General features: G+C 43.7%; 1 protein-coding gene across 2 annotated transcripts; it reads left to right on the top strand.

Moving 5' to 3' along the window:
• The first annotated feature begins 2,853 nt into the window (after positions 1-2,853).
• On the top strand, positions 2,854-24,833 carry LOC106571252 (14-3-3 protein zeta). 2 transcript variants are annotated; one of them, XM_014144068.2, is made up of 6 exons: positions 2,854-3,005; positions 5,139-5,587; positions 16,360-16,483; positions 20,612-20,775; positions 21,544-21,639; positions 23,484-24,833. In XM_014144068.2, the coding sequence occupies exons 2-6, from the start codon at positions 5,294-5,296 to the stop codon at positions 23,541-23,543; spliced, it is 738 nt and encodes a 245-aa protein (XP_013999543.1). In that variant the 5' UTR covers positions 2,854-3,005; positions 5,139-5,293; the 3' UTR covers positions 23,544-24,833. The 2 variants fall into 2 exon arrangements, with proteins under 2 accessions (XP_013999543.1, XP_013999542.1); XM_014144067.2 differs by having other exon boundaries at positions 2,868-3,011.
• Positions 24,834-25,783: the final 950 nt, after the last annotated feature.

Genomic DNA, 25,783 nt, shown 5'->3' with positions numbered 1-25,783 from the left:
CAGAGGTAACTCTGGGTCTTCCTTTCCTGTGGCGGTCCTCATGAGAGCCAGTTTCCTCATAGCGCTTGATGGTTTTAACGGCTGCACTTGAAATTTTCTGGATTGACTGACCTTCATGTCTTAAAGTAATGATGGTTGTTTCTCTTTGCTTATTGAGCTGTTCTTGCCATAATATGGACTTGGTCTTTTACCAAATAGGGCTATCTTCTGTATACCACCCCTACCTTGTCAAAACACAACTGATTGGCTCAAACATATTAAGATGGAATGACATTTCACAACTTAACTTTTAACAAGACACACCTGTTAATTGAAATGCATTCCAGGTGACTACCTCATGAAGCTGTTTGAGAGAATGCCAAGCGTGTGCAAAGCTGTCATCAAGGCAAAGGGTGGCTACTTTGAAGAATCGCAAATATAAAATATATTTTGATTTCTTTAACACTTTTTTGGTGACTACATGATTCCATATGCGTTATTTCATAGTTGTGATGTCTTCACTATTATTCTACAATGTAGAAAATAGTAAAAATTAAGAAAAACCCTGGAATGAGTAGGTGTGCCCAAACTTTTGACTGGTACTGTACACTACTGTTCAAAAGTTTGGTATCACTTAGAGATGTCCTTGTTTTTGAAAGAAAAGCACATATTGTGTCCATTAAAATAACATCAAATTTATCAGAAATACAGTGTAGACATTGGTAATGTTGTAAATGACTATTGTAGCTGGAAACGGCAGATTTTTAATGGAATATCTACATAGGCGTACAGAGGCCCATTATCAGCAACCATCACTCCTGTGTTCCAATGGCACGTCATGTTAGCTATTCCAGGTTTAGCATTTTAAAAGGCTAATTGATCATTAGAAAACCCCTTTGCAACTATATTAGCACAGCTGAAAACTGTTGGTCTGGTTAAAGAAGCAATAAAACTGGCCTTCTTTAGACTAGTTGAGTATCTGGAGCATCAGCATTTTTGGGTTCGATTACAGGCTCAAAATGGCCAGAAACAAATAACTTTCTTCTGAAACTCGTCAGTCTATTCTTGTTCTGAGAAATTAAGGCTATTCCATGTGAGAAACTGCCAAGAAACTAAAGATCTCGTACAGCGCTGTGTACTACCCCCTTCACAGAACAGAGCAAACTGGCTTTAACCAGAATAGAAAGAGGAGTGGGAGGCCCCGGTGCACAACTGAGCAAGAGGACAAGTACATTAGAGTGTCTAGTTTGAGAAACAGACGCTTCACAAGTCCTCAACTGGCAGCTTCATTAAATAGTGCCCACAAAACACCAGTCTCAACCTCAACAGTGAAAAGGCGACTCCAGGATGCTGGCCTTCTAGGCAGAGTTCCTCTGTCCAGTGTCTGTGTTCTTTTGCCCATCTTAATCTTTTATTTTTATTGGCCAGTCTGAGATATGGCTTTTTCTTTGCAACTCTGCAAAAAGCAATATCTGTAGAGTAGTTTCTACGAAAACCATATTGGTGCTCATATAGAACACAGTGTTGATTTACATGTTTCAACATTCTCTTATACACCAAATGTCCCTTAATGTAATCCAAGGGATTTCCATCAGCTTTCAAAAATGTATTTGACAGAGAGGAACCAACATTCACAAAAAAATTATTAAATTCACATGAAATAACATTGGTGTAACTATAGGTCTTATTTCGAACAGTAAATTTAGATGGAATAGTTGTACTCTATCTAGATGCCTTTTCTTAAACAGTTGTTTGAAGATTTTCCAAGATGACTTCATATTATTTAAGGATTCTTGGAATTTGTTAGTAAAATATATTTTTGGGGATATCCAAAGTAGGTGAGTAAATTTGTTCTTATACTTTGTGTAATTTGCAGAATTCAGGGGACAGGGATTTTTAAGTGAGAATTCTTTGAGACCGGTTGTAAACCAAGGTTTCCAGAACCCTTCTGCTGCTCTCTTATGTGGTTTAACTACGGGAAAGCAGTGGTGAAATACAGAATTGAAAGATGTGAGAAAAGTCTGGTAAGCAGACTCTACATCGACTTGATTATAAACATTTTCCAATGAAATATCATCAAAGCGCTCACAATTACTTTTGTTAAATATTCTACATTTAATGCTACTAATCATCCTAATGTGTTCATTTCCTGCTGCCAAAGAGAAGTCATACCCTATTCCCTACATGGTCCACTACTTTTGACCAGTGCCCTATGAATAACTATTTCCTTAACCCATGACTGGAGGCAATCTATCCTATGCAAATATATCTGACGCAGATAAAACAAGTGTACTGATTCATAAACCTTGTAATAGCTTATTCTTTAATCCTAGGTGGTCACACTTTTGGGAAAAACAGAATAGGCTGATACATTCATCAATTACATGTTAAATGCAAAGTTTATTGCAAAGCTGTGTGTATCATTTCCCCCTGCCACACCCACTAGCGGCCTACTGATACTGTTTGTGTGTTGGTGTGTGTGCGTTTTACTGCGTTCAAAACAACTGGGAACTCGGAACTGGGAACTCGGAAATCTCCGACTTTGGAGATTCAAAACAACTGGGAACTCGGAAAAAACGAGCTCCAACTGGGAAAATCGATTTGAATGGTCATCCACCTCGGAATTCCAATTCGGGAACTCGGACCTCTTTCGAGAGCTCCAACTTTCCCGACCTGAAGATCACTGACGTCATGATTTGTCTTCGCATTTTTCGTGTTCCAAGTTGTTTTGAACGCGGCCTATGTGACGAGGAAAAGTGTTAGATATCCATGGTAATGATGACGTCTTCTCCCTTGCTTTAATTTGAGGAAACCCCGTGGCCTCAAAGCCCGCCTCTTCCCCCGCGCTATCATCCTATTGATTCTTGTTCTTAACAGTGTTGGTTGATCCGTCTCAAATACGGGTTCTCATTGGGCTACCGTTTTGTTGGACACGCCCTTTGGTCAGGTTTGGTTGAAGGGATAGATTATTTCCCTGCCCGAAGATCTTCGTAACGTATTTACTCCGAGTGGCGGATTGGAACCAGGTAAAGGTTGGGAAATATATTAACCTTTTTTCCTTTTTTAAATCTTGGTATTGAATGTGTAGGTTATTACATTTAACATGAAGTTCGATTGTTCCAATTTTGTAAGGAAACGTAAACTGTCAATGGATAGTTGGTATACGGTGTCGTTTGGTCGCCTGTGCAGTGGTGCTTCATAAAAAATGATTGATTCGGTCTCGCGCGGGTTAGTCAAGCAAGCTAGTTAGCATTAGTTTATCAAGGCAAAACAACACGGGGCAAACCATAGAGAAACCAACACACTTGCTTGTAAACGAGATCGCAGCAGTTGTAACGGCTAGGATGTTAACTCTTGAACAAGTATTTTTGAGTTACAACATATCAGTCCTCCAACCATTAACTGTCTAATGTTAGCTAGCCAAGTGGTGAATGCGTTTTTATTTTTGTACCTTCTTATTTAACTAGGTAAGTCAGTTAAGAACACATTCTTATTTTACAATGACGGCCTACCCCGGCCAAACCCTCCCCTAACCCGGACGACGCTGGGCCAATTGTGCGCCGCCCAAAGGGACTCCCGATGACAGCCTGTTGTGATACAGCCCGGGATTGAACCAGGGTCTGTAGTGACGCCCCTAGTACTGAGATGCAGTGCCCTAGACTGCTGCGCCACTCGGGAGCCTCGGGAAATTCACTTAGCAACTAATTAGCTAAAGTAACATACTCTTCTAACTAGCAGAAAAGTTTTTAAAGTATATCCAAAGATATAACTAACCCAAGATGGTTCACCTGTGTCGTTTTCAATGGGAGCAAATTAAGCATAGTGGAGAGAACAGGCAAGGGAGGTGGGCAGAGCCAAGCAGGAGTTAGTGAAATCCTTTTGGCATGTTCTAGTATGCCTATTTCCTTTAGGGAATGCCTTCTCTGTTTAGTGTGTTTGTGCCCTTGCACACCTTTTACTCCTTTTTTGAAACCAGCAAACATTATCTACATATCTCGGGGCTGCAGGGTAGCCTAGTGGTTAGAGCATTGGGCTAGTAACCGAAAGGTTGCAAGTTCAAATCCCCGAGCTGACAAGGTACAAATCTGTCGTTCTGCTCCTGAACAAGGCAATTAACCCACTAGGCCATCATTGAAATTAAGAATTTGTTCTTAACTGACTTGCCTAGTTAAATAAAGGTAAAAGAAAAACTTGGTGCAGTCTATTCGTAACACTGATCTTCCTCTCCTCACTATATTTGTTGTGGAGTGGAAATTCCAACCAGATGCTTCAGATTTATACATCCAGTGAGACATCTGGCTCCATGTTCATTATGGTATAATCAGAGATATTAGAGGATGGAGGAGATAAGAATCCCATTGGGAAATGTATGGAGAAACGTATTAACGCCCCACCCAGCAGACTGTCGACCAATCGTTTCATGGTGCATCATGCGGGCGCAATCCCTTCTCAGTCAGGATATGAGGCGCGAAACCTTCCCATTTTCCTCGAAAGTACATAATGTGATTCCAAATCTATACAATATTATAGAGAGCAAGTTAATTCTCACATCTCTGAAAAGATTTGCAATGTTGTACTTGTTCATGAAATTCATGCTAATGTTGGGTTTTTTGGAGCTAGCGCTCAATTGACTCCTTCAATGAGAGCTCAGAATTGTCCAGATTGCACCGTGCGGCCCATTGACGACTCATGGGCATTAGTACAATTTGAATGGCGTTTCCCATCTCCTCAAAAGTATCTCTGGTGTAACGTTATCTGGCTAGTCTCGGTTGCAGATAGCTATCTAACGTTAACTAGCTAAGTGTCAGCATACGTTTTCAAAAGCAGTAATGTTACTGTATTATTGGGGATGCGGGAAGGGTACACATTGTCTGGCTAGGTAGTGCTATTTCACTGAACTGGGTCACTCACCATGACTGAGTTGACTGATGCTGGGAGTGAGAGCTGTGTGCAGTCAATGTTAGCTGGCGTAAGAGGTGCCAAGCCAAGGCAGTTCGGTATCCCAGCTAGCTAATGTTATCTTAACAAATTATTGAATTGATTTATTTTTGTTACAGGTGAACTAACAGGAGTTAAGTTGACTAGCTAGCCAACCAAACGGCCTTACAAGGTGTGCATGCATTGACCATCCTAAACAATCATCAAATTTTCTTCCCCAGGTGTCTGGATAACATACCTGTACCTCCACCCACCTCCCCAACGATTATAACTATCGTTATACACGATCTGTCCCCACACCGTTGTCCCCTTCTCACATCTTCGGACTTTCTTTGAAACGGCAAGCTACAGTTTGAACATACGATAACTCATAAACATGGATAAAACGGAGCTGATTCAGAAAGCCAAGCTGGCGGAGCAGGCGGAGCGTTACGACGACATGGCTTCGTCCATGAAGGAGGTAACGGAGAAGGGTGCAGAGCTGTCATGCGAGGAGAGGAACCTTCTCTCGGTCGCCTACAAGAACGTTGTCGGGGCCCGGAGGTCTGCATGGCGGGTGATCTCCGCCATCGAGCAGAAGACAGAGGGCAGCGACAAGAAGCTTCAGATGGTCAAGGAGTACCGGGAGAAGGTGGAGACAGAGTTACGAGACATCTGCAACGATGTATTGGTGAGTTAATGTATTTCTTCTAGCCAGTATGGGCATGCAGGGCTTTGAGAGAGCCACATTTGATTTACCTCGTTCACCTTCTCTGCTGTAAATTGAGGACAGATACTCGGTGACGACAGTAATAAACCATCTCTGAGCCTGTAGGCTCAGCACAAGCAACAAACGGGGTCACTTGTGTTATATAAAGCTTTTTGATTGATAGAATCACCAACACACTATGTTTCTGTGAGGCTGAGGGTGGCACCAACTTGGATAGATGGTAGCCAAACACAACAGGATTCATACAATTACCAATGGGCTCTTGATTTGAGATACTGAAAAGCAAAAGAAGCTGTCATCCATTCCTTTTCTTGGGGAATGAAATGGTGATTCGGTTGCCTGAGTAGTGGTATCCCCCTCTGTATGAAAATAATCTATTTACTAGTAGTGCACAATGGAGCTGTCATAAGTCCCTCATTCATGGACTTTGACATTGCAATGCTTCTATTTGTGTGACGTATATCTGAAACTATGCAGAAAGGCTGCCCCCAATTGATTCTGACCCACAGTGGTGAAGTGGCATGACCTCCCCTTTCCACTGCTGCTCCCATTCAATGTGTCATAAGGCAGGCAGCACCTCTTTCCTTCCTCTTTAAATTTCACTGAATAGTTTATTAGGGTTGTCAACAGAACAGTCAGACATTCTGAGTCAAAGGCTATGGCAAATGTTCACGTAAGGGTATATTCACGTACTTTTACTTGGCAGACTTGTGTGGTTTAGTTTGATTGTCTGCTTGAGTTTGATATGCCAGGTCAATAACGCAGAGCAGCAGCCAGTGAACTGGGCCTCCAGTGGAGATATTACAGCATCTAGATATGATGATGCGTAAAACAAAACCAAAAAAATACTGTGTATTTGAGTTGGACCTGCGCAACTGATAATATTGGCCAATTTTTTTTATATTTATTTATTTATTTAACCAGGTAGGCAAGTTGAGAACAAGTTCTCATTTACAATTGTGACCTGGCCAAGATAACGCAAAGCAGTTTGACACATACAACAACAGAGTTACACATGGAGTAAAACAAACACAGTCAATAATATAGTAGAAAAATAAGTCTATATACAGTGTGAGCAAATGACGTGAGATAAGGGAGGTAAAGGCAAAAAAAAGGCCATGGTGGCGAAGTAAATACAATATAGCAAGTAAAACACTGGAATGGTAGATTTGCAGTGGAAGAAAGTGCAAAGTAGAAATAATGGTGCAAAGGAGCAAAATAAATACAGTAGGGGAAGAGGTAGTTGTTTGGGCTAAATTATAGATGGGCTATGTGCAGTAATCTTTGAGCTGCTCTGACAGCTGGTGGTTAAAGCTAGTGAGGGAGATGAGTGTTTCCAGTTTCAGAGATTTTTGTAGTTTGTTCCAGTCATTGGCAGCAGAGAACTGGAAGGAGATGCGTCCGAAGGAGGAATTGGCTTTGGGGATGACCAGTGAGATATACCTGCTGGAGCGCTTGCTACAGGTGGGTGCTGCTAGGTGACCAGCGAGCTGATATAAGGGGGGACTTTACCTAGCAGGGTCTTGTAGATGACCTGGAGCCAGTGGGTTTGGCGACGAGTATGAAGCGAGGGCCAGCCAACGAGAGCATACAGGTTGCAGTGGTAGGTAGTATATGGGGCTTTGGTGACAAAACGGATGGCACTGTGATAGACTGCATCAATTTGAGTAGGGTATTGGAGGCTATTTTGTAAATTACATCGCCGAAATGAATGATAGCGCTGCAATAATTCTGTTACTACTACATTTTGAGAATGTGTGCCCCCCCCATCTTTTTTTCAATCCAAGGCCATTTTATTTTTGCTTTTATACAGGATGGTTGTTTCATGCATTTCCTGTGGAACTGAACTAATTTTAAGCACACACCTTCCTTCCCATGTAGTACGGAACACTATTTTGGGGATCAACTGTAAGTTTGGCTGTCATGGGCTGGTCATATCCCCCAACCCTATCTGGTGGATCCTGTGGCCTTTGCTGTCCCTCAGTTCTTTGTTCAACAGAAGGCCATGGTTGCTTCTGAAATGGCAGCGCGTAGGGCCCTGGTCTAATGTAGTGCACTATATATGGAATAGGGTGCCATTTGAGACGCATACGTGTGTTAGCTGGAAGTTACCTGACTTGTTTGCTCCCAGTGTCCCATCTACTGCCACTATAGGAAAGTGTATTGTTGCACCTGGCTGTAGGGTTTGAGTAGGTGTGGCCATGGTGAAAGACAGCACCTGTAATCTCTCACAGATTACATGTCACAGCCCCTAGTGTTCATCCACTTTAACAAATACTGCTGCTTGACATCCAAATTGTACAGAGGCTATGGGCTAAATGTCAAACAAGGCTAATTTACTCTTAATTCCACACTGTGCTTGCAAGTATCACTTGTGTTTATTTATTTTAAGTATCGACCCTCGCCACCTTTTATCACAGCTTCTTTGGCGTTCTTGACATACTTGCCCAATGCGTAAAACCGAGTTTTAGTTTCTCATTGGTAGTTCATGACCTTCCTGTGGGCTTACTGTATTCAGCTTTAATGTAGTACTCTATTCTCTAGTGTTAACTACTCAACCAGCACAATAACTGTGTGTGTAAAGAATGTATGTAGCAGCCCTACTCTAAATAGGGCAGCGATATTAGTGCTGTTGGCAGATTAAGAAATGTTTGCGCGACGTCTAGCTGTATTGTTCAGTTTATCCCTCCGAACAGTGAGGTGTCCTCCACATCAGGTCTGCGTCCCTAATGGCACCCTATCCCCTATATAGTGCACTACTTTTGACCAGGGCCCTTGGGGAATATGTCGTTTGGAACGCAGACCTGGGCCTCAAAGGAAAGGGGATGGATTGGTTCTAAAAGCCAGGCTAGTTTGATACAGAACCTAATGCACATCCTTGACACCGAGGAAGAGTGGTTTCCTGTCAAAAGGGGGACTTGTGTGGCAGTGACTTCATTCAATAGGCTGTGTCTGAAACATATAGCAAGGTAGACAGGCACACAAGTCCTGAGCACATGTGGCTTTTACAGTTGTCCAGACACACTTATTGTACATTAGCTAGATGTTTGGTGATGGAGGAAAAGCTCACTTGCGTTGTCTCTTGTAGATCAGGCTTAGATCAATCACTCTGGTCGATTAAGCTGATCACTAGTAATCCAGATGGGTCCATCCTCTACTCAACACCCTTTGATCTGGTCTGTGATGGTGTCGGGGTGTTCATCGACGCAAGCCAAGCTCTCGTCCACACAGACCCTGAACTTAACCTACACATGGCGTGCAGAGCCATGATCAAGTGGGTGACACTCGGGGCACAAGCCATGTGTACACTCCTCCCAACGAGGACCAGGGTTCAGTCCCAGTCTCCACCCTTCATCTGATGTCTCCCTTCTAGATCTACGCCTGTCTAATAGCCTCATATGGTTAAGTGGAACTCTCGTTTAAAAATAAACTACACATATGGAATTATCCTGCTGTCACTTCCTGTATAGGAAGCTGTGACCCTGATAGACGGATGTTCGTTGAGGGTGTGCTGGTGTGGCAGGTTCAGCACTGAGCTAGCGCGCACACTGAGCCACATCTGGGTGCTCTAATTCTGCACTGGCCATCTGTTAAAGCGCCCTGCTTTACAGGGCCCCTCTTGGCCAGTGTGCCAAACACTCTACACAGGGCCCCTCTGGGCTAGTGCCCTACACTCTCCAGTTGCCCTCTGTCTTGATTATTGCAGGTCATTTGTGTAACCTACGGTAAGCTTATGAACTCTTATAAACTCAACCAATGTTTATGATTTTATTTATTTAACCTTTATTTTACTAGGCAAGTCAGTTAAGAACATTCTTATTTACCTTGACGGCCTTCCCCGGCCAAACCCTAACCTGGACGACGCTGGGCCAATTGTGCGCCACCCTATGGGACTCCCAATCACGGCAGTTGTGATACAATCTGGAATCGAACCAGGGTCTGTAGTGAACGCCTCTAGCACTGAGATGCAGTGCCTTAGACCGCTGTGCCACTCGGGTGATGGATAACTATGCAGAATGATTACAGCTGCTGATATACTGGAGTCTCAGTATTATTGTGTATGGTACTGATAACCTTTACCATATAGGTCTACTCCTCTTGTGATCATCGTGATTGCTGTTCGTTTGATCTGACTACAATGGATAGTAGGGCTGGGATTTGCTGGGGACCTCGCAATTTGATCTCACTGTGATTCGATAATGCGATTGAATTGCAATTTGATTTTACAAGCATATTGCTTACTATATGTCTGCTGCAGAGATGTGCTGAACCTGTTGACTCACCTGCCTCCCTGCTCCGTTATCAGCTATGTTAACAATGTGGGTCAACAACCAAGTTAACTTCCCTATCTTAGTACAGAAATGTCACACTTTATTCTATCTACAAATACCTAGGTTTCTGGTTAGACTGTAAACTCTCCTTCCAGACTCACATTAAGCATCTCCAATCCAAAATTAGATCTAGAATCGGCATCCTAATTTCGCAAAAAAGCATCTTTCACTCATGCTGCCAAACATACCCTCGTAAAACTGACTATCCTACTGATCCTTGACTTTGGCGACATCATTTACAAAATAGCCTCCAACACTCTATTCAGCGAATTGGATGCAGTCGGTCACAGTGCCATCCGTTTTGTCACCAAAGCCCCATATACTACCCACCACTGCGACCTGTATACTCTCGTTTGGCTGGCCCTTGCTTCATATTCGTCGCCAAACCCACTGGCTCCAGGTCATCTACAAGTCTTTGCTAGGTAAAGCCCCGCCTTATCTCAGCTCACTGGTCACCATAGCAGCACGCGCTCCAGCAGGTATATTTCACTGGTCACCCCCAAAGCCAATTCCTCTTTAAGCACCAGCTGTCAGAGCAGCTCACAGATTATTGCACTTGTAAATAGCCCATCCAACTACTTCATCCCCATACTGTTAGTTTTTTGCTCCTTTGCACCCCAGTATCTCTACTTGCATATTCATCTTCTGCACATCTATCACTCCAGTGTTTAATTGCTACATTGTAATTATTTCGCCACTATGGCCTTACCTCCCTCATCTTACCTCATCTGCACACACTGTATATAGACTTTTTCTCTACTGTGCTATTGACTGTATGTCTGTTTATTCCATGTGTAACTCTGTTTGTCACACTGCTTTGCTTTCTTGGCCAGGTCGCAGATGTAAATGAAGTTGTTCTCAACTAGCCTACCTGGTTAAATAAAAAATGTCTTGCCTCCTGTCAGTAACAGTTTATGGTATAAAGAATATAGACAAGCTTTCATGTTTAATTTAAGCAACGTTTATTGTACTTGTCAATGTTATGGATGAGTGCGTGGTTTGGTTCTGTTCCTCTCTCTCCATCTGTCGCTTCCGGGTATGCTGGGATAAGGACCAGAGCTACGGTAATCGGGCTGGCTTTGTAGTTCCTGTCCCGAATGGCTCGTTCATGTGAATGAGCATATTGGAAGACTCCATGTCAGTAGGGATGGGATTTTGTTAATGTGTTATATTATATTGGTATATTGTATCATGAGAAATGTGTTGCAATGTGTATAATTCATTATGTTTCGCTGAGTGGAAAATGTAGGCTTTGAAGGTAATTGCTTCATTAATTAGTTCTGGGTATGTTCTGATGGGAGGGGCTTCCCGTTCAAAAGGAGTCTCTCCTTTTTTCTCACCCGTTCAAGGGAGGAACCATTTTGGTTTGAGCTGTTGATGGGGCAGCATTGTTTTTTAAGCTGTCCCCTTAATGTTTACTTTGGATGGCAGTACTGTTGTTTTTCTTCTGGATTCACTATGTAAATAAACACCCTTGCACAAAGTACTTTTGTGGCTCTATCTTTTGATTTGATAGAGGTTAGGTTTTTCAGTTTAGCCTTCTGACCTACTCTACGTGACATAAGCCAGTGAGGAATTATTGATAAGGTTGGAACCCAAGTGCTGTTCAGTGTTTCCAGGTGACCCTAATTAATGTTTCTTACTTCATGTAGCTAGCTAGCTTATAAGAAATCCCACAATGTCCTCCGACGAACCATCACACTGTCAATACAGAACTAAGATTGAATCGTACTACACCAGCTCCGACGCTCGTCGGATGTGGCAGGGCTTGCAAACTATAAGACTACAGAAGGAATCACAGCCCCGTGCTGTCCAGTGACACAAGCCTACCAGACGAGCTACGAGGCAAGCAACACTGAAGCGTTCATGAGAGCCCCAGCTGTTCCGGACTACTGTGTGATCATGCTCTCCGCAGCCAATGTAAGACCTTTTAAACAGGTCAACATTCAAGGCTGCAGGGCCAGACGGATTACCAGGACGTGTACTCCAAGCATGCGCTGATCAACTGACATTTTCAACCTCTCCCTGTCTGAGTCCATAATACCAACATGTGTCAAGCAGACCACCATAGTCCCTGTACCCAAGAACACTAAGGTAACCTGCCTAAATGACTACCGATCCGTAGCACTCACATCTGTAGCCAGGAAGTGCTTTGAAAGGCTGGTCATGGCTCACATCAACACCATTATCCCAGAAAACCTAGACCCACTCCAATTTGCATACCGCCCCAACAGCTCCACAAATGATGGTCTCTATTGCAGTCCACACTGCCCTTTCCCACCTGGACAAAAGGAACATCTATGTGAGAATGCTATTCATTGACTACAGCTCAGCATTCAACACCACCCTCAAAGCTCATCAATAAGCTAAGGACCCTGGGACAAAACACCTCCCTCTGCCACTGGATCCTGGACTTCCTGACGGGCTGTCCCCAGGTGGTAAGGGTAGGTAACACATCCGCCATGCTGATCTTCAACACGGGGGCCTCTCGGGTGCGGGCTCAGTCTCCTTCTGTACTCCCTGTTCACTCATGACTGCATGGCCAGGCACGACTCCAACACCAAGTTTGCAGATGACACAACAGTTGTGGGCCTGCTCACCGACGAGGCAGCCTACAGGGAGGTGGTCAGAGACCTGGCCGTGTGGTGCCAGGACAACAACCTCTCCCTCAGCGTGATCAAAACAAAGGAGATGATTGTGGACTACAGGAAAAGGACTGAGCATGCCCCCAACAAACTAACATGGTCCAAGCACGCCAAGACAGTTGTGAAGAGGGAATGACAACCTATCCCCCCTCAGGAGACTGAAAAGATTTGGCATGGGTCCTCAGATACTCAAAAGGTTCTACAGCTGGACCATCGAGCATCCTGACTGGTTGTATCACTGCCTGGTATGGCAACTGCTCGGCCTCCTACCGCAAGGCACTACAGAGGGTAGTGCGTACTGCCCAGTACATCACTGGGGCCAAGCTTCCTGCCTTCCAGGACCTCTATACCAGGCGGTGTCAGGAAGGTCCTAAAAATTGTACAAGAATCCAGTCACCCTAGTCAGACTGTTCTTTCTGCTACCGCACGGCGAGCAGTACCGGAGCGCCAAGTCTAGGTGCAAGAGGCTTCTAAACAGCTTCTACCCCCAAGCTACAAGACTGCTGAACATCTAATCAAATGGCTACCCAGACTATTTGCATTGCCCCCCCCCCAATAGTCACTTTAATAACTCAACCTACATGTACACTAACGTTCAAAAGTTTGGGGTCACTTAGAAATGTTCTTGTTTTTGAAAGAATAACTTGATTGATTACAGGCTCAAAATGGCCAGAAACAAATAACTTTCTTCTGAAACTCGTCAGTCTATTCTTGTTCTGAGAAATGAAGGCTAACCATGCGAGAAATTGCCAAGAAACTAAAGATCTCATACAGCTCTGTGTACTACTCCTTTCACAGAACAGTGCAAATTGGCTCTAACCAGAATAGAAAGAGTGGGAGGCCCCGGTGCACAACTGAGCAAGAGGACAAGTACATTAGTGTCTAGTTTGAGAAACGGATGCCTCACAAGTCCTCAACTGGTTGCTTCATTAAATAGTACCCACAAAACACCAGTCTCAACATCAACAGTGAAGAGGCAACTCTGGGATGCTGGCCTTCCAGGCAGAGTTCCTCTGTCCAGTGTCTGTGTTCTTTTGCCCATCTTAATCTTTTATTTTTATTGGCCAGTTTGAGATGGCTTTTTCTTTGCGACTGTCTAGAAGGCCAGAATCCTGAACATCTAATCAAATGGCTACCCAGACTATTTGCATTGTCCCCCTCATCCCCCCCTTCTTTTACCCTGCTGCTACTCTGTTTATTTATGCATCGTCACTTTTTAATTACTCTACATGTACATATTACCTTAACTAAGGTAATATGTGCCCCCGCACATTGACTCTGTACCGGTACCCCCTGTATATAGCCTCGCTACTGTTTATTTTGTTGCTCCTTAATTTTTATTTAGCAACACCCTGCTAAGAAAGAAACTAGCAAACAGTATTTTGCATATAGTAAGACACCACACACTATTAGTGTAGTTATGGAAAGCAGTATGTCACCAACATTGTGTCCATCTGACCATGAAAAGTGAACATCAACAAAGTGCTTGTGACTGGTTGAGCAACTGCTCTCTCCTTGAATGACGGGGCAGGGCTTTGTGTGGTTAGCAGGATGAGGGCGAGAGATGACTCAAGTAGGAAACGGAGTGAACTATAACTGACATACACGCTTGAGTTGCGTATCACATTTAACAAACCAAACATTGAAATACATTTTTATAGAAGGTAAAGTAAACTCAAACCGGTCCCTGCATCTGTGTGTGTGTAGTAAAATAGCCCCAGTGGCTAACTATTTGTGGTGCAGAGGGAAAGACAGTGCTAGGGTTAGGGACATGGCAGGGCCCAGCTCTTTTGCTGTCTCTTTTAAATGGATGTCTAAAATGGCATCCTATAGTGCACTACCCATAGGGCCCTTGTTTAAAAGTAGTGCACTATATAGGGTACCATTTGGTACGCATACTGAATGTCTGAGCACATGTTGTGAGTCGACAAAGTTGCTGCCGACGACAGGTGGAGGAAAGGGATCTTCTGTCCTGCTCCCATCCTTCTTCTAGGGATGACTCAAATGGCACCTTTTTCCCTACATAGTGCACTACTTTTGACCAGAGTCCTATGGGTCCTGACCAAATGTGGTGCACTAAATGGGAAGTTAGGTGTCATTTGGAGTTCACCCATAGAGGATGAAGGCAGAAGTTGTCTATATAATTCAATAAGTCTTGACCCTTCATGTTCATTTGAGGGATCTACAATTGCGCTCTTCACTATAACTCTCATGCTGGATTATGAGGTTTTTATTTTTCCTGGTAAAATGGTCAGCGGTACTAAATCATGCCTTGAGCCTGTGAGGAGAGGGATCTCTGCTTCACTAGCCTGCTCCTAACACCCACACGCTGCTGAGGATACAGGAGTGCCCTTTTCTCCATGTTGGTGGTGATGCCACGCAGAGGAAATGGTGGTCAGTCCAGCCCTGTTCCTGGGTTGGCTGCTCAGCTGAAACGTGTGTTTAAGCAAGTGACTTCTCAGAACAAGCAGCAGTTAAGCTGTACTCTCCCCTCTGGCTGTCCATATCTATAGCAGTATTATATCATCTCACTGAACAGTTGGTAGGGCAGTGTATAGTTGCCTGTAAGTGCGTCTCACTCAGGTTGTCGTCAGCCCATGCCGAGCTGATAATCGGGTATTAGAGAGCCAGCATGAACGGCAGCTTGTGGATGGTATCACCTTCACTCAAGCCTTCTTCTGGTTTATCTCTATGCCTCAGCATCTTTCACTGAGTTATCCGGGTTCAGGTCAGTGCTCCCTCTGGACCCAGATTAAACAGCCTTTGTATTTCCTCCCTCCTTCCTTTGGGCTGAACAGTGGCCTCTCCATGTGGAACTATTGACCTCCGCAGGGAGCAGGCAACTGGTTAGCTGTTACCATGCCACACGTGTAGTCTTAGAGCCAGCGTTTGTGCTGCCATGCCAACTCCCTGTCACTCATTGCCATGTGAAACAAGTTTGACGTGCCAATGACGGCAATGGAGGAGACAAGAACACAAACTGATGTGGGACCAGGCTACCTGTCACACGTGGTCTCTAGGCAGGACACGTGGTCTCTAGGCAGGACACGTGGTCTCTAGGCAGGACACGTGGTCTCTAGGCAGGACACGTGGTCTCTAGGCAGGACACGTGGTCTCTAGGCAGGACACGTGGTCTCTAGGCAGGACACGTGGTCTCTAGGCTGTTAGCAGCTTGCCCTTAAAAGGAAGTGGAGAGGCGTTCGGCTCACACAGGAAGCTGGCTGTAGAGTGCTCATTGTTTCATACCGGTGTTATGTGAATGCCACCACAACCTGTTTTTGTGTTACACCCACAACAAATTGAGGCAGCGGTGAAGCCATCGAGTACAGCTTGGATGACTGATGGGGATCGAAAGTGAGATGCCCCTTTTTGCAACTGAAGTTAAGGCATGACACTGTAGATGCTCTGATTTTCACGCCTCAACTAATCGAATGATGCATCAAAGTAAAGTTACTACATCCTGTTTTTTGGTGTTGCACAAAACCCCCATTTTCCATTGTTTTTGTGAGACAGGCAGGCAGATTAGGGTGTTTTTAATGAGATGGAATGAAGCCAAGTGAAGGAGTCATCACATTTTATGGATGTCACAAAAAAGATCTAGCTAGTTGTGATAGGATGCATCCCATATGGCACCCCTATATAGTACCCTTCTTTTGACCAGGGCCCAAAGTAGTGCACCATCTAGTGCATAGGGTGCCATTTGGGACGTACTCATGGAATTCGTAAAATTAACTCTCCTGTCTGTCTTCTCCCACAGGGGCTGCTGAGCAAATATTTGATTGAAAATGCCCCTAATGCGGAGAGCAAAGTGTTCTATTTGAAGATGAAGGGAGACTACTACAGATACCTGGCTGAGGTGGCCTCTGGAGACGACAAGAAGGGTAAGTGGGTCTCCAGTCTACGTCCCATATGGCACCCTGTTCTCTACATAGTGAACTACTTTGGACCAGGACCCATGACCCAAATGGCCCCATATTTCCTATAAGGTGCACTACAGTCATATGGGCCTTGGTCAAAAGTAGTGCACTATATTGGGAATAGGGTGTCATTTGGGACTCAGATCTAGTCTCAGGACTTCTTGGGCTGCTGGCGCCAACTGGCCTCGCTGTCGCTCCCTGTATTAGTACCAGTCAAACGTTTGGACACCTACTCATTCAAGTATTTTTCTTTATTTTTACTATTTTCTACATTGTAGAATATTCGTGAAGACTTCAACTATGAAATACACATGGAATTATGTAGTAACCAAAAAAAGTTAAAAACAAATCTAAATATATTTGAGATTCTTCAAAGTAGCCACCCTTTACCTTGATGACAGTTTTGCACATTCTTGGCATTCTCTCAACCAGCTTCATGAGGTAGTCACCTGGAATGCATTTCAATTAACAGGTGTGCCTTAATTTAATTTGTGGAATTTCTTTCCTTAATACGTTTGCTCCAATCAGTTGTTGTGACAAGGTACGGGTGGTTTACAGAAGATGACCCTATTTGGTAAAAGACCAAGTCCATATTATGGGCACAAACATCACTAACAATTACTCTGACCAGAGGCCAACATTGGAATAATATTCCAATCTATTTTGAATATACATCAATAAAAAAGCCTACATGTCAATGTGTAGGTGATATGCATATTTGCTACAGCATCATGTCCAAACTGATGCTGACATGAGGGAGGTGGCAGAAAATGTAGCTTAACTTTAATGAGACTTACAGTTACATAAAGTTAGACTAAATGGCAGTCCAGTTTTGACAAATATAATGAAAGATAATCAACTTTTAGAGGCTTGATTCTGTCGACATACTCGAGGCACGGTTCGTTCAGATCAAATGGTCACGAGACGGAGAGTGTAGGACTGTTGCGCACTGCACATCACTCAGATTCAAGGTGGGTGGAGGTGCTCAGCATTTTTTAAACCACTTACCATGAATTTAATTGTTTAAAACCTTATTTTTTAAAAATATTTTATGAAGCATGTCTTACCTTGTTTCAAAGTAGCCATAGAAATGTTGAAGGAATTATATTAAACACTTAATATGCCATTGAAATCAACTTTTTTTTTTTTTCTTCTTGTGCAGCCAAAGGCATAATCCTAGTCATGTTAGTAACCCATGCTAATTGATACGTCTTTAGAGCTCCAGTCTTAATTTCTAACGGATAGTTTCATCTGTCACATGAAACCGCTCACACGTGAGGTGTGCTTTTGAGAACAGTGTTCCTGCTAATTGCAGTTTGGAACATTCCCGTGTAGCCTACAGCCATGTGCACATTGTTGGTCTTATAATATGAAGAAATAAAACTTGATCAACATTTTTAAGCTGAATGGTCCGATCGGTTGCATCAGCCTCATTTGCTTTTTAATATATTTCTTATTTAATGTGCAATGGTTGTATTTAATTTTGAGTCCTGGAAGGAATTATTTTATAAAGACAAAGTATTTGGTGGTTATTTAGCAATATTTTGTAGGCTACCAAGCAATGTTTCATCAGATTTTTCGGCACTAAGCAAATTTCGGGTCTGCTGCTCGCACTTTAGAACTTTGAAAATGATCTGCATCTTCTGCCACGCGTTTACTGTGAACACTAAGGCTGTACCTGCTTTTAAGTTAGTTAGAACAGTGGGCCTACATTACGATCAAAATAGCCACAGTAGTCTATCAGTGGCCTACCATTTAAAAAAAAAAAAATGTGTCCCAAAACATTTTAAAAAGCTGTTTTATCATTCAGCCAATGTGTGGTTTTCAATGTAGGCCTACATTCATGAGACTTAAAAAAAAAAAACCTTCAAACTGACTGAATGTTGTTTGATTCAAGAAACCACTTTACAAAATAAAATTCATTATTATTCTCATGCCATTATTTCAGCGACTCAGACAAATTATGCTACCCTCTGTCTATTGCTGAGGGGTTGGGTTAAATGCCTTTCCCTTATTGGCTACTTATCTTATTCAAGCCTGTCTCAAAATACAACACTGCCCCTTTAAGACAAAAAAAAGCTCTTAACCTGACTTGCGTTCCAAAGATGGCTAGAAATGCACGTTTTGTTCTCTTTTAGGAAGCAACCCCTCCCCCATTGCTGACGAGAAATGAGCTGTAACTGGGCTAATAACTCACTAACAAAGAATATGAACAAATGGTTACATGCAGCTCTCACTTTGATCTAAAAACAAGCACATCTAGCAAATGTTCTGTGTGTCTGGAGCTCCATCCAGATCTCTCGCTCCAGGGGATGCAAGCTTGTTGGTTTAATGCAGGCTCAGTGAGTTTGGGCTGTGAATGTGGTGATGGGTATATGAATGTTCCCTCCCTGCTGCTGCGGGGTTCTTTCCCTCCCTCATCCCTCTCCCATGTCTCCCTATCTCATCCATCCATGCTTACCTTCCCTACCTCCATACTTCTCTCCCCTCCTTGCCTCCCTCTCTCTTTTCCTCCTGCCATGCCCCCCCCCCCAGTGAGTCAGCCCTATCTGCCAGCCGCCTCCTCCCTGGCAAACCTTAGCCACTGAACACGAGACTACACAGAATTACTGTCATGGTTTTCCCCTTACGGCACCGCCCCGACTGAGGAGGTTGAAATATAGGCCTCGTTAGTTAGTAGCCTAACGCTTGCTGGCTTATTTTGGCAGCCAGGCCAGGGACTTTGCAACTTGATCCACATGTATCATACCCAGGGATTATTTGTTACATTGTTGTTCTTAGAAAATGCCATGGCACTATTCAAATCAAAATCAGATTTTATTTGTCACATGCTTGGTAAACAACCGAATTTCACTGTTAGGTGTAGACTAACTTACAGGCCCTTCTATTTGTTATAGAGAAATAATAGAAAAGTAAAACGCATTAAAAATAAACGATGAGTAACGATAACTTGGTACTGCTACCCTCCGTGTGTGTGTAGTCGATGTCCAGGGGTACAAGGTCATTTGAGGTAGATGTGTACATATAACTAGGAATAAAGTGACTGATAATACGCCGTAGCAGCAGCATATGTGGTTAGTGCAAAAAGGGTCAATGCAGATAACCAAATAGCTACCTGGACTATCTATTTAGCTGTCTTATGGCTTTGGGGTAGAAGCTGGTAATAGACAGAACAGTCTGACTTGGGTGGCTGGGGTCTGACAATTTTTTTTTTTGACAGCGTCCGGTATAAAAGTCCTGGATGGCAGGGAACTCAGCCCCAGTAATGTACTGGTCCGTACGCACTACTCTCTGAAGCGCCTTGTGGTCGGATGCCAAGCAGTTGACATACCAAGCGATGATGCAGCCAGTCAAGGTGCTCTCTGGTGCAGCTGTATAACTTTTTGAAGATCTGAGGGCCCATGCCAAATCTTTTCAGCCTACTGAGGGGTAAGGGGCATTGTCGTGCCCTCTTCGCAACTGTTGGTGTATGTGGACCATGATGGATCATTAGTGATGTGGACACTGAGGAAGCTCTCAACCTGCTCCATCGTTGTGAATGGAGGCGTGCTCAGCCCTGTTTCCTGTAGTCCACGATCCGCATCTTTGTCTTACTGACGTTGAAGGAGAGGTTGTTGTCCTGGCACCACACTGCCAGGTCTCTGACCTCCCTATATAGGCCGTCTCTGACCTCCCTATATAGGCCGTCTCGTCATTGGTGATCAAGCCTACCACCGTCCTGTCGTCGGCAAACTTAATGATGCTTAATGTAGCTCCGGTGCTCAACAAAGGATATTTATAAGCCCATTACCTCGTAGCCTAGCTTTCAGGAACGCTTAGTGGCCAGACCAGGGAAAGTGACCCCATTTGCAGCAATGATGGATAGGCCTATCTAGAGGAGTAATATTTTATATTTAAAATTTTACAAAGTTTGTAATGAAACAGACTGGTTCTGTCCCAAATGGCACCCTATTCCCTTTATAGAGTACTACTTTTGACCCTATGGGCCTTGGTGAAGAGTAGTGTACTATATAAGGAATAGGGTGCCATTTGGGACGTAGACAATGTTTTAGAGTTGGAGCTCTATCTCAGTGGTTCCTCCCCTTTCCACAGAGACGATATCCAACTCTCAAGACTCCTACCAGGAGGCGTTTGACATCAGTAAGAAGGAGATGCAGCCCACACATCCCATCCGCCTGGGCCTGGCCCTCAACTTCTCTGTTTTCTTCTACGAGATCCTCAACTCTCCAGAGAAGGCCTGCTCACTGGCCAAACAGGTAAGGATGATGAGACAACACAGCAGGCCACACAAACGGCACCAGATCCCCTATATAGTGCTTTCTTTTGACACAGGGCCTATGGGGCTTTGGTCAAAAGTAGTGCTCTATATAGGGTGAGATTATGGGGTGCACTATATACACTGAGTATACAAAACATTAAGTACACCTGCTCTTTCCATGATATAGACTGACCAGGTAAAAGCTATGATCCCTTATTGATGTCACTTGTTAAATCCACTTTAATCAGTATAGATGAAGCTGAGGAGACTGGTTACATTTTTTTTTTCAACCCTTGAGACAATTACAACATGGCTTGTATGTGTGCCATTCAGAGGGTGACTTGTCAAGACAAATGTGTAAAAAAAAGTGCCTTTTGAACTGGTTATGGTAGTAGCTTTGAATGTGTCAAGAACTGCAACACCCCTGGGTTTTTCACGCTCAAGTTTCCTGTGTGTATCAAGCATGGTCTAGCACCTAAAATACATCCAGCCAACTTGACACAACTGTGGAGTCAACATGGGCCGGCATCCCTGTGGAACACTTTCGACACCTTTGTAGAGTCCATCCGCCGACGAATTGCGGCTGTTCCGATGGTAAACGGGGAGGGGGGCGTTAACTCAATATAAGAAAGGTGTTCTTAATGTTTTGTTTACTCAGTGTACACGCACAGCTGCATTATGTGCCATCTCTCTCCTGTCCATCTCTATCTTCGCCTCATCTCCCTGTTCATATGCATATCAACCATTGTTATTTGTGTGTTCGCAGGCCTTCGACGATGCCATCGCCGAGCTCGACACGCTGAGCGAAGACTCGTACAAAGACAGCACCCTCATCATGCAGTTGCTTAGAGACAACCTCACAGTAAGTATCCTCTGACCTCCCCCCACCAAGCCACGGGATTGGTCGCTTCATCAACACATCCCACGCACACCATACACCCACAGGCACTGTGACTGCAACCCAGTCTAGTGTATGTGCATCTCATTTCAGTATTTTAATGGCAAGCAGGAGCCAGTGCCATTTTGTGAGTGATAAGCTATGATATAAGATTTGATCCAAGTGGAGTGTAGGTATTTTATATATATATATATATATATATTACACACACAGTGCATTCGGAAAGTATTCAGACCCCTTCACGTTTTCCACATTTTGTTACGTTACAACCTTATTCTAAAATGGATGACATTTTTCCCATCAATTTACACACAATACCCCATAATGACAAAGCAAAAACGTATTTTTCAGACCCTTTGCCATGAGACTCGAAACTGAGCTCAGGTGCAGCCTGTTTCCATTGATCATTCTTGATGTTTCCACAACTTGGAGTCAAGTTGTGGTAACTTCAATTGATCAGACATGATTTGGAAATGCACACGCATGTCTATGTAAGGTCCCACAGTTGACAGTGCATGTCAGGGCAAAAACCAAGCCGCGAGGTCGAAGGAATTGTCTGTTGAGCTCCGAGACAGGATTGTGTTGAAGCACAGATCTGGGGAAGTGTACCAAAACATTTCTGCAGCATTGAAGGTCCCCAAGAACCCAGAGGCCTCCATACTTAAATGGAAGAAGTTTCGAGCCACCAAGACTCTTCCTAGAGCTGGCCGAACTTGGCAATCGGGGGGGCCTTAGTCAGGGAGGTGACCAAGAACTCGATGGTCACTCTAGAGCTCTGTCAGAGTTCATCTGTGGAGATGGGAGAACCTTCCAGAAGGATAACCATCTCTGCAGCACTCCACCAATTAGGCCTTTATGATAGTGGCCAGACGGAAGCCACTCCTCCAGTAAAAGGCACATGACAGCCCGCTTGGAGTTTGCCAGAAGGCACCTAAAGGACTCTCAGACCATGAGAAACAAGATTCTCTGGTCTGATGAAACTGAGATTGAACTATTTGGCCTGAATGCCAAGTGTCACGTTTGGAGGAAACCTGGCACCATCCCTACTGTGAAGCATGGTGGTGGCAGCATCATGCTGTGGGGATTTCTTTCTTTTTTTTTGCTGTGGGGACTGGGAGACTAGTCAGGATTTAGCAAAAGATGAACTTAGCAAAGTACAGCGAGATCCTTGATGAATACCTGCTCCAGAGCGCTCACGACCTCAGACTGGGGCGAAGGTTCACCTTGCAACAGGACAACGACCCTAAGCACACAGCAAAGACAATGCAGGAGTGGCTTCGGGACAAGTCTCAATCTCCTTGAGTGGTCTAGACCTGATCGAACAGCCTCTGGAGAGGCCCGAAAATAGCTGTGCAGTGATGCTCACCATCCAACCTGACAGAGCTTGAGAGGATCTGCAGAGATGGGGAAACTCCCCCAAATACAGGTGTGCCAAGCATGTAGCGTCAAACCCAAGACTCGAGGCTGTAATCGCTGCCAAAGGTGCTTCAACAATGTAAAGGGTCTGAATACTTATGTACATGTCATATTTATTTAAATTGGAGAAAGATTCTAAACCTATTTTTGCTTTGTCATTATGGGGGGGGGAACGAATACATTTTAGAAATGGCTGTAACAACAGTTGGAAAAAGTGAAGGGGTCTGAATACTTTCCGAATGCACTGTTTACCATTTAGCAGACACTTGATTCTAAAGTGATTTACAGTACAGTCTGTACATACATTTCGTCTGACTTCACTCCAGCAGGGTCTTTTGGATATCTGAGATGCTTATTGTCAGTTGAATGGTGTTTTGTCTTGTGTGTTTCAGCTATGGACGTCTGACAATGCAGCAGATGAGCCAGAGGCTGGAGATGGAGGAGAGAACTGAGATGCTCCCTGTCAGCCCTCGCCAAGAAATACAACAAAAAATGAGGAAAACAATCATTTTTACACCTTCATTCCTTATTGTTCCACTTGAAATTATTCTAGTAATGAATGCCCATCGTACAATGGAGCTGCAGTGTGTGTGGGACATTAATCATTTTAGTTTTCAACACGACTGCTTTTTGGTATGAAGAAAAGCTCAATTAAGTAAATAATCTCGCCATTCCTCAGTTTGCTTGTCCCCGCCTTCCTGATGTGCAGTTTTTGCTTTAGAAAAATATTAGCTTCACTTTACCAACTGTCTGTTCAACATGACAATATAGGATGTGTGTGTCCAGAAAGATCGTTTTTTTTAATTTTGAAAGGCCATTTGCAAACGGCAAGTATCGTGCAGCCTGGGCATATGGTGGGGAGGGAAAGGCATGTCAAGCTGACAGGAATTCTGGCTGCCTCCACTGTCCCCCTGTGTGTTGGTCTTCCAAAAAGGTTGCTAGGTAGTTGCATCTGTCAACACCTGCTGGCCCATGAAAGACAACCTGACATTGTGTTTATCCCAAATGGCACCCTATTCCCTTTTATAATGCACTATTATTGACCAGAGCCCTCGTAATGCACTATGAAAGGTAATAAGGTGCGATTTGGGATACAGAATATCTGGTAACTTGAACACTCCTGAAACCTGTATTTTATGAGCCTGTGGGCTATCCAACCAGTGGTTGCATCCCTATCACCTGTATAGTGCACTACTTTTGACCAGGGCCCCTAGGGCTGTGGACTAAAGTAAAGTAGTGCACTATAAAAGGAATAGGGTGCTATTTGGTATGCTGTCTGTCAACAGAACAAGTCCTATCCATGGGCTCTTGTAACAAGGTCTCTCCCTTGATGGTTACAATAAACTCCTTCCTAGTTATATTATTCACCTCAATGTGTTACTTTGTAGCATGTCTGACAATAAAAAGTTGGTACTTTAAGACAAAAAAAAGAATGTGGAATGACAATAGAATAAGTACATGCATGCATGCCCCTTTAAAAATGTTTCAATGTACACTGGAATGGGAATCAATATTGCATACAGAAAGTCCCATTTTGTTTTTGTTCAGTACTTTTCTTTGCAGGTTTGTGCACATGTCAGAGGGTGTTTGGTTTGTCCAATGATTGTCATTAGAGATTGAGACCACTAGTGTTTTTGCTAATCATTGATTGTAGGCCCCAAACCTTTGTGAGAATGTTTAATGCCCTAATGTTATGTAACACCTATGTAACATGAATAAAAATGACATTTTGTAAACCATAATTTGTGAGCAGACAGTGTTTATGAACAAGTCATGTTGTGGTTTTGTTTGGTGCCCAATTTGTTTCGTTGGACATTACTAAAAACACCAGGTAATCAGTTCTGTCATTTATATTTTGGAAATCTGTTCCAAAGTATTCTCACGCATAATAGAGCTGTGACCATATACAAATATAAGCCAAGGTTCGAAATGACATTTTTTGTCATCAGTTTTTTTTTTTTTCGGCCAATTTCTAATTATACTCTGGCACCACTACCATACGCTCAAGAAAACAATCCACTCGATCCCTGCTATACAGCATGTTTTACTTGGTTGTGTGTGTAACAATATAGCTTCCATCCCGCTCCTTGCCCCTACCTGGGCTCAAACCAGGGACCCTCTGCACACAACAGCCACTCTCGAAGCATCGTTACCCATCGCGCCACAAAAGCTGCAGCTCTTGCAGAGCAAGGGGGAACAACTACTTCAAGGTCTCAGAGTGAGTGACATCACCGACTGAAAGGCTATTAGAGTGCACCCGCTAACTAGTTAGCCATTTCACATCGGTTACACTGGACTAAACCTATTCACTTTCATTTTGTCTTGGAGCTGTACATGGACAACAAGCTGTCCTTTCCCAAATGGCACTCTTCCCTATAGCAGGGTTTTGGGGTCCCTGAGCCCCTGAGTGCATGTTTTGGTTTTTGACCTGGCACTACACAACTGATTCAAATAACCAACTCATCAAGCTTTGATTTATTTGAATCAGCTGTGGGGGGGCCCCAGAACCAATTTTGGGAAACCCTCCCTTATAGTGCACTACTTTTGACCAGGGCCCTAGTCAATAGTATGGTGCTGAATGGGGAATAGGGTGCCATTTGGGACAAAGATAATACAGTATGTGTCTGGTAAAACTGTGACTGCATGAGGTTCATACAGTCTATCGTACAGAGTGGGAATTCCATGTCCCGGT

This window comes from Salmo salar, chromosome ssa15 (genome assembly GCF_905237065.1).
Source record: "Salmo salar chromosome ssa15, Ssal_v3.1, whole genome shotgun sequence".
In the NCBI taxonomy this organism is placed as follows: Eukaryota; Metazoa; Chordata; class Actinopteri; order Salmoniformes; family Salmonidae; genus Salmo; species Salmo salar.
Note: the sequence above shows the minus strand (reverse complement) of the source record. Positions and strands in the feature narration are given on the sequence as shown.

Bases quoted from the DNA above. Each gene is read 5' to 3' on its own strand.
- LOC106571252 (XM_014144068.2), top strand. From the start codon at position 5,294: ATGGATAAAACGGAGCTGATTCAGAAAGCCAAGCTGGCGGAGCAGGCG. The intron at 20,776-21,543 runs GTAAGGATGATG...GTGTGTTCGCAG, and splicing joins CCTGCTCACTGGCCAAACAG to GCCTTCGACGATGCCATCGC. The intron at 21,640-23,483 runs GTAAGTATCCTC...TGTGTGTTTCAG, and splicing joins TGCTTAGAGACAACCTCACA to CTATGGACGTCTGACAATGC.